At 42.7% G+C, this 15,759-nt stretch overlaps 1 protein-coding gene and 1 pseudogene across 1 annotated transcript in view; one reads left to right on the top strand and one right to left on the bottom strand.

Moving 5' to 3' along the window:
* The window catches only part of CCNB3 (cyclin B3), a 61,126-nt gene extending 49,021 nt beyond the window's left edge, over positions 1-12,105 (top strand). The window contains exons 8-12 of the mRNA XM_081794275.1: positions 3,648-3,785; positions 6,954-7,109; positions 7,863-8,012; positions 11,518-11,648; positions 11,863-12,105. Of these exons, the coding sequence (XP_081650401.1) occupies positions 3,648-3,785; positions 6,954-7,109; positions 7,863-8,012; positions 11,518-11,648; positions 11,863-11,935 (648 nt within the window). The 3' untranslated portion in view covers positions 11,936-12,105. The remainder of the gene's footprint in view (positions 1-3,647; positions 3,786-6,953; positions 7,110-7,862; positions 8,013-11,517; positions 11,649-11,862) is intronic.
* On the bottom strand, positions 424-1,352 carry LOC145714414 (large ribosomal subunit protein eL8 pseudogene; annotated as a pseudogene).
* Positions 12,106-15,759: the final 3,654 nt, after the last annotated feature.

Raw genomic sequence — 15,759 nt, 5'->3', positions numbered from 1 at the left:
AACTCTTTAGGGTGCTTGGGTGGCTCAGTCAGTTAAGCAGCCGATTTCAGCTCAGGTCATGACCTCTTGGCCTGTGAGTTCAAGCCCCGGGTCAGGCTGTGTGCTGACAGCTCAGAGCCTGGAGCCTGGTTCTGATTTTGTCTCCCTATTTGTCTGCTCCTCTCCTGTTCACTCTCTCTCTCTTTCTCTCTCAGAAATTGATAAACATTAAAAAAAATCAACTCCTTTAGTGAACCTGATCTGTTAATTGCCTCTCAAGTAAGATAATTTGCACACTTGTAGTTTATTTTTGCTTCTATGTGTAGTCAATATAATTGAGACTTAGATCCATATTATTGTTGTTTAATGCATCACCTTCCCTACAAAGAATTATTTTTGACATTTCTGTTTTCCTTAACTTTGTCCATTATATTGTGAGTCCTTTCAGTCTGAAGAATAAATCTGTCTTTGCTTCAGAGAAATTTTCTTTGAAAAAGAGTTTTTTTCATTACTTTGATGTACATAAAATTCATTACTTTGACATAATAGAATTTTCATTACTTTGGTGTACATAAAATTCAACAGCATACACTTAGCCAGTGTAGTGGCCAGTTCTTTAGCCTTTGCCTTTTCCAGCTTGGCAATGCAGCCACCAACTTTGAACCCAGGATGTTCCTCCCCAGCGTCGACGGATCCCATCGTATCTGTCATTGTGATTGGTCCTAATTACTTCCACCAGCTTAGTCAGAGCTCCTTTGTCTTTGGAGTTAACTTGTGTGAAGGCGACAGTGGTGCAGGTCTTCCTGTGGACCAGACGCCCAGCCTGGCCTTCTCTTTGATGCAGTAGGGAACCCTCATCTTATAACACAGGGCAGGCAGGAAAACAACCATCTCAATCGGAGCCACATCATGCTGAGCCTTCTTGTTTTCCACCAAGGTGGTGACAGTATTAACCCCAGCTCAAAGGACAGGTGGCCTCTTAGTGGGGACATCCCCTTTGCTGGCAGCTTTCTTCTGAGCCTGGGCCAACAATCTCTGCTGCTTCTCTTGCTTTGTCTCTGGTCTATATTTGTTGGGCCAGCTTAACCAGTTGAGTAGCTGTTTGGTGGTGCAAGGCCTAGGTGAACTGGTAAATCGCAGGAGGTACTTTTAGATATTTATATAGAGAGAATAGCCCTTTCCTGCTGCAGCCGGATGTAGCAGGGCTATTAGACAAGTGAATGAGGTCCCTTTTGGGATGGGTGTCCTATCTGATGCCAAAATTCTTGGGCCTTTTCTCAAACGGGATTGACCATCTTCTTGACCTCCTGCTGTTTTGCCACAGCAGGGGACAGGGCCACCTTCTTCCCCTTAGTCTTCTTGCCTTTTGGCATCTTGGATGGGTAGAGGAGAGACTGGCTCAGAGAAATTTGTATCTATCTATCTATCTATCTATCTATCTGTTACTTATTATTTCTCTTCTGCCTCTTCTCTCATTCTGTGTGTGTATGTGCATGTGTGCATGTGTAATTCCATAATTTGTTTTTGTAGCTCAACTTTTCTTTCATATTTTCAACTCTCTCGTCTCTCATTTCTAGGAGAATTTCTTAAAGCAGCCTTTAGAATAATTGATTTGATTTTTGTCATAACTGAATGTACTGTTCGCTTTCTCTATTACATTTTTTTTTAATTAAGTGATTTTTCATCAGAAACTAGTCTTTCCGGATCCCAGAGTGTTCTCTTCTTAGATTCAGTGTCCTCTCAGATCTTGTCGAGGATATGCTTTTAAAAAGTTTATTTCAGTTCTTTGCAATGAAAAGGCTTCATAAATAGACACTTGCTCTGGTTTTCTCAGAACATTTCCCCTTGAAAAATTAGTTGGTCTTTTTCATATATTTGGGCAATTTTCTCCATTTATTTATCTTTGCAGAGGATGGTCTTTGAGTTTTGGAATTTGTGATAAATTTTGTCAGATTTGTCTCCTAGTTTGAGACTAAGAGTAATCTTTATATTTTTTATAGGTTTTTTAATTTATTACTTCCCTCTTGTTTCTTGCTTATCCCCAGATAAGGAGCATAATCATTTATGAACAATTAATTAGAAGGGTGTGCTAGCCAAAGGCAGTTGTGAGGGAGAACCTTGCTATAGGCTTCTTGTCTTTGTTTATTGTAGCTACTTGAATTATCCAAAGCACTGCCACTTTTCTCTAACTGGCACAAAGTTAGGCTCCTCATTTTGAGCCTGATGCTGAGGGACAGAAAACCATATCATGTGAAGAATAGAGGAAATCAAGTTATTTGGTCTAGAATGGAAATTTATAGGAGACGTGATAAGTTTCTTCAGTAGCTGAAGGGCTGTCACAAGAACAATTAGACTTGTTCTATGTAGTCCCAGGTGGTAGAATTATTTTAGAAGAGTACTGTCTTACATTCAAGGAAGGAGGATTACTATAACTGACACTGCTGCTCATTTGAATATTTGACTCCAAATTTCAACCATTCATTCAGATATTACCTACACTTTAGATGTTACCATGTTGTAACAGTGTGCCACATGGGTAACCATGTGCCTATGTGAGGTACTGGAAAGAGGCTATGCACCCATTGGCTTTGTCATTTACTCACAGAGGTAACTCAAGGCCAGCAATGGCCAGAAGAGTCTTTCTCAAACTGCATTACTCTCTCCTGCCTCTTCCACTTTTAAGAGCCCTTGTGATTTCATTGGGTCCATGCAGATGATCCAGGATAATCACCCTATTTTAAATTTGGTTGACTACAATCTTAATTCCATATTCTATTTTAATTTCCCTTTGCCATGTAAAGTAACATATTCATAGGTCCTGGGGATTAGAATGTGAACATTTTATTCTGCCTACCACATTTTCCAAAGCAATGTCATAAGAAAGAGATGGACAGAGTTCATGCAAATGAAGTAGGTAATGACTACCACCTTAAGTATTAAGAAATTGAGGTCAAATAATTACTGAAAGAAAAAAAGGTAATAATGGAAAGTAGCAGTTCTCTGAGGATGATACCTCTGTGAGGTAAGCCATATGGGCCAGCACTAACACTGGGTCTAGAGTTATAGGAGGTGGTTTCCTCGAGCTGGTGAAGGCAAGACAAGGATAGATAAGAGAAAAAGGGAAAGGAGGATTATAGTACTAATGTTTTAATCTCATCTTGGCTTCTCTAGTCCCTCAGCTCACTTCCAAATGGTGCTATTGGTACTTGTTCCCAATTCATATATTCTAATAGTATATCTAATTGGGAAGAAACACTAATGAACGAATAATAAACAGGTCTCTGTATTTTAGAGCTAAATAAACATGATCTCTTTGGGGGAGTTCACCATATAATGTAGTAGCAAGTGGGGAAAGCAAGACTCTAGGTATTGGAGACCAAGGCAAGAGGGTGTGTTCACTCGAGGTGCTCATAGAGAAGACAGAGCATCTCTTTTGTAAGACTGATCATCTACCTCATTGTGTAAGGCGAGAATTATCCAGGTCCTCAAAGGCACAGGAGATATGGCCAGGCACCTAGCTGAAGGAATGCCCACATTCATAGCAGAGTGTAGGCTGGCCAGGCCTGGTAGCTCCACTGTCCACCATGCTGCAGACCAGGTGGTTAGATCTGCTGGGTGTGGCTTTGGGGTGGGACAATATGCAGATTCCTGTTTGTGTATTACTCCAGATGACCTTTGAGATGAGTCATGAGACCCTGTACTTGGCAGTGAAACTGGTGGATCACTACCTTATGGAGGTAATATGCAAGAGGGACAAGCTCCAACTCCTTGGTTCCACTGCGTTTCTGATTGCAGCAAAATTTGAGGTGAGCCCGAGTTCATAGAGCCTGGAGAAAATTAATCAAGTTTCTGTCTGAGTCAGATGTGTATGTACGTGTATGTTTACAAAAATCAGTATGTATGTATGCATATGTGTGCATGTATCATATACATGTATGTGCACACAAACACATACATGTTTATACTTGCATATACGTGTGCCTGTGTGTGTGTGTGTGTGTGTGTGTGTGTGTGTGTGTGTACAGATACATACATACAAACACAAATAATATTGCCTACCTTTTTTGGTCTCTTTCTTAGCAATGAAGCTTGTGTTAGGTGGCAGTCGCGGTGTGTTTGTTTCCTGGTGTCCGCAGAGTTCTTTCATTTCCTCTTTGAAGACGTGTGTATGTGGTTATGTGCCTAGGTAAATAGGTTGTTCTTTGTAAATCTTCCTGTTGATCCATAATTCTGTGCCCTCCTACCACACCCTTTTTTTCTTCTGCCAACTCCATCTCTACCTAGTGGAGTCTTGAACTTCATATATAAGAAAGCAGTTCCAAACCTGAGTGCTGGAGACATTTAAGAGAAAATGACCTCGTGTAGATGGTAATGAGTCCAGGTGAAATAGTTATTTTTGAAGTAGCATTATAAAAGCAAGCAGCAGGCCTTTCCTTTATAACCATAATCCATCTCATTTATCTGGTTCTTTCCTCTTCTTTAGATGCTAAATGATCTTGTTCAACTTATTTTTCTATAGATAGGCTAGTTGTGTGAAACCTTGGGTTTAGAAGCAGAGAGATAGTGACTTTTACTGCATTCAAAGAGCTTTAGAGCTGTAGGTTTGTTTTTGTGATCCCTCGCTCACTCCCTCTCCAACTTTATCCCTAACTTGCTTCATGCTTCCCTCCCTCCTTCACTCCTTCACTCCCTACCGTGATCACGGACCTCCCTCCCTCATTTCAGTCCTCCCTTTTTTGCTCCTTGCTTCCTCTCTCCTTCCCTTTCTTACAGCTCTTGCTTCACTTCCCTCCTTGCTTCACTTCTGCCCTTGCTCTCTAGCTCCCTTCCTTTTTCCAGCCTTCTGTCTATCCCTCCCTCATTCCTCCATCCCTGCCTTATGCACTCATCCACTCCAAACTGGGTTTCCTTCCTGCATCACTTCTTCTATCACTGTTTCTCTCCTTCCCTAGTTCCCTCTCTCCCCTCCTCCCAACCTAATTCCATCCATCCCTCCTTCTGTGTCTCTCTTTCTGCCATAACCCCTTACTCTGTTCCACTCAATCTTCTTCCCACCCTCCCTTACTTCTTCCCTCCTTTTCTTTTCCCTTCCCTTGCTCTCTTCCCCTGTCCCATTTCTCCTTAGTCCCCACCTCATTCCTTTCAGGCTTCCTCCCTCCTCCTCTTTTGCTTCCCCCTCCCATCCTCCCTTCCTCCCTTTTCTGTAAATGCCTTCTCTCCCTTCCTTGAGGGCTCCTTCCCACCCTATCTCCCACCCTTGCTCCCTGGTACTCTGGCACCATGACTGTCTCTAATTCTAGCTATTTCCCATCCTCCTCCCATCTTCTTCCCTTGCTTCTCCGCTCTTTTCTCCTGCCCTCCCTTACTCTTTTCCTACTTCCCTCTCTGGTTCACTTCCTTCCCTACTCACTTGCTCCCTGGTTCTCTTGTTCCCCCTCACTGTCTGCTCCCTCTAAGCTCTACCTCTTGATAGCTCCCTCTAACATGTTCACTTCCTCCCACCCATGCTCCCTTCATCCTCTTTCCCTCCCTCTCTAGGTCTCTCCTTCCTTCCCACCTTCTCTGACTCACTTCCTCCCTCCATCCCTTCCTTTATCCCTAGCCTTCTTTCCCTTCTCCCTCTCTCCTTTTTTCCTCCCTCACTGTGTCTCTTTCTTTCTCGTTTATTGCTTCCCTGTGTGGCTTATTTCCTTCCCTGTTCACTCACTCCCTGGTTCATTCTTTGCTCTCCTTCCCTCTCTCCTTCCCTCCTCACCCTCCTCCTTCCTTCCCCTACCTAGGGCCATCTTTATGGCTTAGCAAGTGCTCCATGCCTCAGCCCCAAGGGGGTTAAAAAGAAGTTGGGAGTCACTGGCCAACAGCAGAAGGAGGAGCAGAGTGCAAAGAGGCACTACTTAGCAAATCTTGGAACCAGGAGCACTCCTCTTCTGGTTATCAGGACGAAGGTCCCCACTATGTTTTTGGAGAAGGGGTGTGTTCCCCTCCTGTGGGGGGTAGGGAAATACAGAAAGACTTTTGCAAGGGGAGGTGTGGAAATGGTATGAGAAGAGAAGAAAGGAAGGAACCACTGGTGAGTAGAGCAAAGAAAGGGAGAGTTTCTTGCCCTGGTGTTGGTGCTAGGTGCTGTGTTAACTTGAGCTATTTGCATACTCTTTCTGTGCCTCAATTTCCTTGTCTGCAGACTAGAGGCTTGGTCTAGTCTGAGATCTAAAAATAGAGAAAGATGTGGGAAGAACACTGGGGTGGGCAGTTAGGTGTAGCTGCATAAAAGATTCAGGGGGTCTTCCTGCCTCCTAGTCTTCTCCCCACAACCAAGTTTCAACGTGCAGAGGGCAGAACATGTTAAGGTGCTCCTGGATCTGGGTTCTTCTCACCCTTGGCCTGGTCTGGATCTTCCCAGTCTAGCCCCCAAGCACATCCTCTCACCCCCTGCAGTCCTTCCTCAGTCTCTGTTTAGGCTCTCTCTGTGGCTGCCTGCCTCTCACTGCCTACTACCCTAGTAGTGCCCCTCCCAAATAGCCATGTTAATTTCTTAGACTAGGAAACAAAGTATGGGCTTATTTTCTCTCTCTAGCTCCACTTTCCATGGTCTCCTTTCCTCCCTTCCCTCCCTTCCCCCAGAGCAAGTCTTAGATTTCCATTCCAGGTTTTCACTCATTAATAGAGAGATCATTGCTCCCAGTTCCTGTGTCATATTATACCACTTCTAACAGTAAGAATATACCCCAAGAGGCCCTGTTCTCTCTCCAGTAGTACAGTTTGGGGGCAGACTTCTCCTATGTCTCTGATTTTGTTTTTCAGATGGGCTACTGAAGTCAACAGAAGTTTGCTCTCAGAGCTACCCTGAAGGTTTATGCTGGGACATGTTATTGCCTCCTCTCCTTCACTTCTCTCCCCCACTGCCTTTTACCTCAAAGCAGAGAGGAGTGAGCTGTCTTTGCCTGGTTATGACTGTCTCTCCTCTCCACCCATAGGAATCTTGCCCACCTTGTGTGGATGACTTCCTGTACATCTGTGATGATATTTATCAGCGAGATGAGATGCTCACCATGGAAATCAGCATCCTGCAGACCCTCAAATTTGATATCAACATTCCCATTGCCTATCATTTTCTGCGAAGATATGCTAGGGTAAGAGGGAGGGGGCACATCTGCATTCTCCCCACTACTGGGTTAGTCTTTTCCATACCCAGAGTGGCCGCCTGAGTGGCAGGAAAAGGGAAAGGGGCTGTGGTGGTGGGGGGGTGCTAGGGAATTTCTTCTTCAATCTGTCCTCCTAGATTGGCAATCTTTATGAAGTTTGGGGGTAACAAAATTGCAGATTTTCGTGGCGTGCCCTTAAGTTTAGGTAAAGGCAGCGTAGGGGAGGGGAAGAAGATTCCTTGATCAGGAAGGAATATGTGGGATATTTGGGGGAGATGCTGGTAAAGCTCTCTTCATCTGAGTATTAGTTACAGGGGAGGCCACTTTGTAATTATTTATTGTATTATACAAGTACACGTGTGTACTTTTGTCTGTGTGTTATTGGTTATATATATTTTTAAAAAGAGTCAAACAAGAAAAGAGAAGTTCTTTTGAGGCATGGAATATTTCTAGGGTGGAGCCAGGTGCAGAGTTACAGTTGGATAAATTGATAAATTGGCTAAAAACCCTAAAGGGAGCCAATCCCATTGCCAATTTCAGAATCCCACCCCTACTAAAGATTCTGTACTTTGGGAGGTAGGGTCCTTCATATAAGTCATGGTAGCAGGAGAGGTAACTTGTTCAGGCAGAGAGCCATTTAGGCCTGAGTTCGGATAACTAGAGAGAATGGGTACAGGGGGTCTTCTGCTTGGTGCTGGTTTTCTGAATTGGTTGCTGAGCCAGTGTTCTTGCTGCCTTTAGTGCCTCCATGCCAGCATGAAGACGCTGACTTTGTCCCGCTTCATCTGTGAGTTGACTCTGCAGGAATACGACTATATCCAGGAGAGGGCTTCCAAGCTAGCTGCTGGCTCCTTCCTCCTGGCCCTCTACATGAAGAAGCTCGGACATTGGGTAAACAAACACTTGCTGGGGGCAAGGGGTTGAGATTTAAAAGCACAGAGTCAGCAACCTAAGTGCCCTTTGATGGATGAATGAATAAAGAAGATGTGGTGTGTACACACACACACACACACACACACACACACACTGGAATGTTACTTAGCTGTAAAAAAGAATAAAATCTTCCCATTTGTGACAACATGGATACACCTAGAGGATATTATACTAAGTGAATTAAGAGAAAGACAAATACTGTATTATTTCACTTATATGTGGGATCTAAAAAAAATGAAACAAACATTCATAAATATGGAGAACAAACTGGTGAGGGGAGAGGGGTGAGGGGATGGATGAAATAGGTGAGGGGTATTAAAAGGTACAAATTTCCAGTTACAAAATAAATAAGTCATAGGATGTATAGTACAGCATAGGGAATATTGTCAGTAATATTGTAATAATGTTGTATGGGGGCAGATGGTAGCTACACTTATCCTGGTGAACATTTCATAATGTATGTAAATGTTGAATCACTATGTTATACACCTGAAACTAATGTAGTATTGTATGTTGCCTGTACTTCAATTAAAAAGAAAAAAAAAACACAGGGTCCATTCAGGAGGAAGGTGTAAATTAGGGTCATGGGAAACTCAGTGACAAAACCGCTGCATACCCATGGTTATAAATTCTTTGACATCTCAATGTGTTAGGAGCTTGCTGCCTAAAGGGCTTTTACAGCAATGGTTTTAAATTTTTATTTTATTTTCTTAGTCACAGTACCCCTTGTTCCAAAGAAAGCCCAATTTCACAAAACAGACTCGTTTGAAGTTATTCTGGTTGCAGCAGAGGGTAGGATGGGCCCCCTTCTCACCTAGCCCCGTTTTATCCCTGCCCCATGCAGTCCCCTCAGCAAGGTTGCTCTCCACTTCCCTGAGGGAGCTTATTCGAACAGAATTTGAGAGGCACAGACCCAGAAAACAGAGTTGTGAAAGCAACTGTCCATGTGTCTAATGGGGGACTCAGAGGTACAGTATGGTGCTCTTCTCTGAAGAGGAAGGTGCCTAAAGCCTTCTTCCCCAGTACAAAATGAAACTCCTAAGCTCTTCCAACCTAGAAATCCTGGAACTACTACACAGAACTATGTGTACTGAGAAAGAATCTTATAAACAGTTGTGTGAACTCGACAAGTCATACTGAAATTTCTTGGGACAGAGAAAGCATTCAACAAATGGCAGTGATGTTGATGAAAAAGAAAAAAATGGCTAGCATTTATTGAGTGCTTACACAGTGATGTGAGTACTTTGTTTATTAATGTTTAATCCTCACAAAATCAGTACAATTATCCCTACTTTACAGATAAGAAATAACTTCCCAGATTTTGCTAATGAGGGGCAGAGCTAGTCTTTGGGGATTAGGAGCAGTGTTCACATTGTATACCTACTGTGTAATCAGAGGTGATGTGGCCATAGCTTTGGAACTGTGGCCCCAGATGCCCCATGCTATGCCAGGCTTTGACCTTTGGATCCTGGGAAAATGTGATAGGTGCTGAGGGAGACAGTTGAGGGGCTCAGGGAAGCAAACTGCTTGCTAACCACTACAGAAATATATCAGTGTTTTAATACTTGGCATGTCTGTACCAGTGAGTATTGGCTAAATGTCAACCCTGATCTGAATCCAGGTAGTATGGCTCCACAGTCCTCTGTGCTGTGTATACTGCTTCTATAGATAAGAAAGGCTTCACAGAGGAGGGTACTTTTAAGTTGGGTCTTGAAAGATTCGTAGGAACGTGTGAGAGAAGACATTCTTGGTAGAGGGAATGAGAATTGAAAAGATGTGAAGGCAATAAGAAAAAAGTATGATGTTTTCAGGGTAGAATAAGGCACTTTCTATAGATAGAGCAGAGGGTATATTAATAGGGAATAGTGAGAGATGAGACCAGAATAATAGGGTGTCATCAGATTGTGAGAGACCTTTGATACCAAGCTGAGACCCACTCTATACTAAGGCGTTGGAAAGTTTTTATGCAGAGGAGTGACCTACTCCTGTTTCTGTGTTTTGGAAACAGCACCGGTATAGCAGTATAGAAAGTGAATTAAATGAGAGAGTGCAAAAGTGGGAACACTAGTGAGTAGGCTTTCATAATAGTCAAGATGAAGCATTGGGGTCTGAGCCTGTGCAGTGACAATGGGGCCATTGATCTTATTTGACACACTCAATATAATGTGTTACCCCTATGTGTTACTACCCTGCTCAGCATGCCAATGATTCCCCTTTCCCTGTGGCAGTTGTTTCTAAACAGTATTCAGCAGAGCCCTGGGATTCCTTTAGAAGTGTCTCAGGGGCCATGTAAAAGGTAAAGGGATACAAACTGGTGGGTTTGTCAGCTCCCACCCCTAATTGCAGGTAAGATATTTGGGCTTCCAGATAAGATGTTTGAAAAAAAAGGAGTTCAGGGAAAATAATTTAAGACATTTTTTAGAAAACCACTGCCTTACAGAATAAACCTTTTTTTCTCTACCTGTGGAGGTCCCACTTGACTTTCAACACCCATTGCAGGTGTGCCTTCCTCCACAAAGCTTTCTGTGACTCCTGGAGAAAGTTCATGGGTCCTGCTGCTCTGCTCCTCCAGTGTCCCATTCTCACTTCCATTATAGCCTTTCCCACATGTTCTGTAATTCTCTGCATGCATGTCTGTCTCCCCCACTACAGGTTCCTTAGGGGCAGGAACCTGGGTTATCTTTGCATTCACAGCAGCCTATGCAGGACTTGGTAATATTAATCCTAGCTAGCATGTCTCAGGCACTTACGATGTGCTAGACTCTGTTCCGTATGCACTGTGTATATTAACTCATTTAATCCTATGATGTAATTACTGTAATGATCACCATTTGGCATGGTGGGAAACTGGGGCGCCAAGAAATTAATAACTGGCTCAAGTTCCTGCTGTTGGTAGAGCTAGAATTTGAACCCAAGCAGTTTGCCTCTGGAACCTTTGCTCTCAAATGCTCTGCTATATTACTTCTGCCACATAATGGGAAGCCTTAAAATTGAATGAGAAAATAAATGCATGGAATGATAGCTCTTAGAGCCAGGGAAGAGGAGCTGCCTTAAATTCCTGTGGTCTGTTGATTTGGGACCTTAAGTTTATTCTGAGGTTTGCCTGGCCACCCGCTCTTCACCTGAGAGCAAGTACATTACAAAGCCAGTCATGTTCCTTAGATTCTTTAGTGGACTTTGACTTACATGAATACCTACCACGGGGCTAATGTTCAACTGGTAAGTATAGGTATATGGTACATACGTACTATGGATAGCCATACCACTAGTTCACAGCTGGAACCTAGTCTTCTAGGAAGTACTCTATAATTGTTGGTCAGTGTCTGCACTGTATGCATTTTTGAAATGTTTGACTATCTTCCCTACCTATACCATGTATAGGAAGTTTGGACTTGGTGTAGTAGAGAGAGAGGAAGGGTCTACTTCCTGTGGTAAAAGTCACTGTTCATGTTGCTTCTTCCAGGCTCCTGCCCTGGAGTATTGCAGTGGCTACAAGACCTCTGATCTTCACCCCTTGGTCAAGCAGCTAAACATCCTGCTGACTTTGCATCCTTGCAGTAGGCTCAAGACTGTGCATTCCAAGTATTCTCACCGGTAAGTACCAAGCTCCAGTGAGGATGGGTTTGTGCTTAGCCATTGGGAGGCAGGCTAGCCTCACTTAAGGAAAAAGATTTAGTACTGTTCACTTTACTTTTTGGTTTAGGGTTAAAGCAAGATAGGGAACCAAGAGCCCTATGTCCCACTTAGTCCATGGACCCTGTTTGCTTTGGCCCATTTTACACTGAGCAGGCCCCTCTTCCTTTTGCAGGGTCTTCTTTGAAGTCACCCAAATCCCCCCCTTGGACACATTGAACCTGGAGGATATTTTGAACTACTGCTAATTCTGAGGCTGAGGATCTGGCACTCTGGCAGCAGCCAGGGCCAGGCAGGCATTTAAGTAAGCTGTTATTTATTCTGTCTTGGAATTTGTCTTTTAATCACTTTTCTTTCTTTTTACTCTTTTGTTTATCTTTTCCCAAATTGGTAATGTTGTAAATAGTTGTTTTTTTAATGAAGGAAAAGAAATTATTATTGTATTTGATTAGAAATGTAATAAAAAATTAATGTTTATCATTAAAATGGCTCACCTCCTCTCTTACTGCTCAGGAGCTCCATGCATAGTCCAGGGATGTGTTTTCCCTGTGCCTAAAGGATCTAGCTTATCCAATTTCCTTCTCTGTTGGAGACTTGCTCTTTATGGGAAGAAGAATTGAACCTAGGGTATGAATTGAAGGATGAGTCTGTGGAAGGAGGATCCTAGGGGGGTTAGCGCCCAGTCCAAGGAGAGAGAGCCCTACTGGACACACAGGTCTCAGTGTTCAGATCTGGGGAAGCTGGGAGTGTGGGCCAGTAATCTTTGGTCCCCATCTCAAGTTGCTTGCTTTGTTTCTTCCTAGATGATGAAAAGGTGGGGAACAGATTTTTAACCCAAATATAACCCTACTTTCTTTTTTTTTTTTTTTTTAATTTTTTTTTTTCAACGTTTTTTATTTATTTTTGGGACAGAGAGAGACAGAGCATGAACGGGGGAGGGGCAGAGAGAGAGGGAGACACAGAATCGGAAACAGGCTCCAGGCTCCGAGCCATCAGCCCAGAGCCTGACGCGGGGCTTGAACTCACGGACCGCGAGATCGTGACCTGGCTGAAGTCGGACGCTTAACCGACTGAGCCACCCAGGCGCCCCAGCCCTACTTTCATAGTTAAGCAGCTTTCTCGAGTCTAAATTTGAAAAGCTGCTTGGAGTGGCACACCAGAACCTCTTTTGGACCTTATCTTCTGTCAAGAGGGAAAATTTCCACCTGTTCAATCAGTGAGATGTCCTATGAATGCAAGCATCAACTGTTTGCACAACGTTAATTTATAAAGCCTTAAGGAGGTCCACCTCTCTCTCCCTATCCATCCTACCTTTGGGGTGATGTGTATTAGTACAGCTATCTTAGTTGTTAGCAGAGGAGTTGAATCTACTTCATGCCAGATGACAAAGAGCCACTGCCTTAATCCTGCCTCTAAGACCTCTGGGACCTCCCCACAATCTGGTGACTGCAGTTAAGTAATGTGTGTCACAGCGGAAGACCTCTAGGACCCTATTCTAGTACTATGACTGGCATTTGCCAGTCTTGGTCTGTGCTCATTTGTTACCACTTGTCAAATGTTTGAATATCAGTCCTGAGGGTAGGAATCTGGTAGAGGGGACAATCAGTGGAGAAATTTGGGGGGAAATACCACACCAATTCTAGCCCCAGATGCCCCATGCTATTCTGGTCGCATCACCTTTTGTGGTTGGGGACAGGAGGGAGGGCATTCGGAGCCCTTAGATGTCTTAGTGCTTTCTTTTCTCTTTGTGTCAGTTTTCCATTCCCCCTCTAAACCTGCTTTTCCCTGGCAACCAGACATCACTGGGTTCCCACCTGCCCTGTTCCACTTGTATTCAAGGTGACTACAGGGCACAGCTAGAGATCTAAGCAGCTTGGCAGTGATTCAGCTTGCATAGCCAACTTGGCATAAACATGCTGAAAGCACTAGGCTGGAATCCCTCTTGCAAATTCCAGCCTCACTAAAAGGAAGTGTCTTATACCTGCTTTTTAATGCTGGAGCTTCATCAGAGGAAAACATGAACTGGTTTGATTATTCTGCCCTCCACCCCCCACCCTGCCCCACACCTGTTTTCAACTCTGTTCTTTAGAGGTGATAATGAAACCATCAATCATTTGTGGTGTTGTCCTTGCACATGTCTCAAAATTTATACTTATTACATCAAAATGAAGATAGCTATGAGACCTGGATCTTGTTATTTAGTTCTTTTTTAAAGAAGCACATCTAATTCTTTATCAAGAATTTGTCTTTTTAAATTTTTTAATGTTTATTTTTGAGAGAGAGAGCAAGTGAGCACTCACACGTGAGTGGGAGAGGGGCAGAGAGAGAAGGAGACACAGAATCCAAAGCAAGCTCCAGGTTCTGAGCTGTCAGCACAGAGCCCAATGTGGGGCTTGAACTTACGAACTGCAAGGTCATGACCTGAGCCAAAGTCAGACGCTCAACCAACTGAGCCACCCAGGCACCCCAAGAATTTTGTTTTTAATTTTGATGAACCTACATCTGTGTAACTAGTTTTCTTTGTAACCTTAGGTATTTGTAAAAGTTTTATTGAGATACGATTCACATGCTGCACAATTCACCCATTTAAAGTATGCAATTCAATAGTTTTCAGCATATTCAGAGTTGTACATCTATAGCCATAATCTAATTTTGGAACACTTTCATCACCCCCCCAAAAATAACCCATACCTACTTGGAGTTAATCCCAGTCCCCCCCACCCCCGACTCCCCCAGTCCCAGCACCAAGCAACCACTAATTTTTCTGTCTCTATTGATTTGCCTATTCTGGACATTTCATATAAACTAAATACAATGTGTAGCCCTTTGTGTCTGGCTTCTTTCTCTTAGCATGTTTTCAAAGTTCATCTGTGTTGCAGCAGGTGTTAGTATTTCACTTCTTTGTATTGCTGAGTGATATTCCATTGTATGAATATACCACATTTTGTTTTATCTTGTCCCACACTTTTGGCTATTATGAGTAATTCTATGAGCACTCATGAACAAGTTTTTGTGTGGATGTACGTTTTCATTTCTCTTGTCAATATATTTAGAAGTGGAATTGCTGGATTATGCACTATTTTACATCCCCATGAGCGGTATATGAGGGTTTCAATTTCTCTACATTCTTTTGAACACTTGTTGTTTGTCTTTTTAATTATAGCTATCCTACTGGGTGTAAAGTGGTATGTGATTATGGTTTTGATTTGCATTTCCCTGACAGCTAATGATGTTGAGCATTTTTTTTTTCATGTGCTTATTTGCCATTTGTTTATCCTCTTTGGAGAGATGTCTATTCAAATTCTTCACTGATCTTTACTTGGGTTATTTGTCTATTACTGAGTGGTAAGAATTCTTTATATATTCTGGATCATATAGATGATTTGCAAATATTTTCTCTGATTGTGTGGATTGTCTTTTCACAATTGATATTGTCTTGATATTGTCATTATCAAGACAGTCTTGAGAGTTCTATTTGAAACGTAAAAGTTTTTGGGGCACCTGGGTGGCTCAGTCAGTTAAGCGTCTGACTTTGGCTCAGGTCATGATCTCACAGCTCGTGAGTTTGAGCCCTGAGTCGGGCTCTGTGCTGAGAGCTCAGGCCCTAGAGCCTGCTTCAGAATCCGTCTCCCTGTTTCTCTGTCCCTCCCCTGGCTCGTACTCTGTCTCTCTCAAAAAAATGAACATTAAAAAATTTAAAAAATGAAACGTAAAAGTTTTTTATTTTGGTGGTCAAATTTATCCATTTTTTTTTTATATTTTGGCTTTTGTGTCACATCTCAGAAACCATTGCCTAGTCCAAGACCATGAAGATTTATCCCCATGTTTTCTTCTAGGAGTTTTACAGTTTTACTCTTACATTTAATTCTTAAATCTATTTTGAATTAATTTTTCTATATGTTGTAATGTAGGTAGCCAACTTCATTTTCTTACATGTAGATATTCAGTTGTTCTAGCACCATTTCTTTAAAAGACTAATATTTTCTCCACTTTTTTCTGGGCTCTTGATTCTATCCTGTTTGCCTATATGTTTATACTTATACCAGTACCATACCATCTTGATTATTGTAGC

Source organism: Panthera onca, chromosome X (assembly GCF_046562875.1).
Source record: "Panthera onca isolate mPanOnc1 chromosome X, mPanOnc1 haplotype 2, whole genome shotgun sequence".
Lineage (NCBI taxonomy): Eukaryota > Metazoa > Chordata > Mammalia > Carnivora > Felidae > Panthera > Panthera onca.
This window is presented reverse-complemented; position numbering and strand designations above follow the sequence as displayed.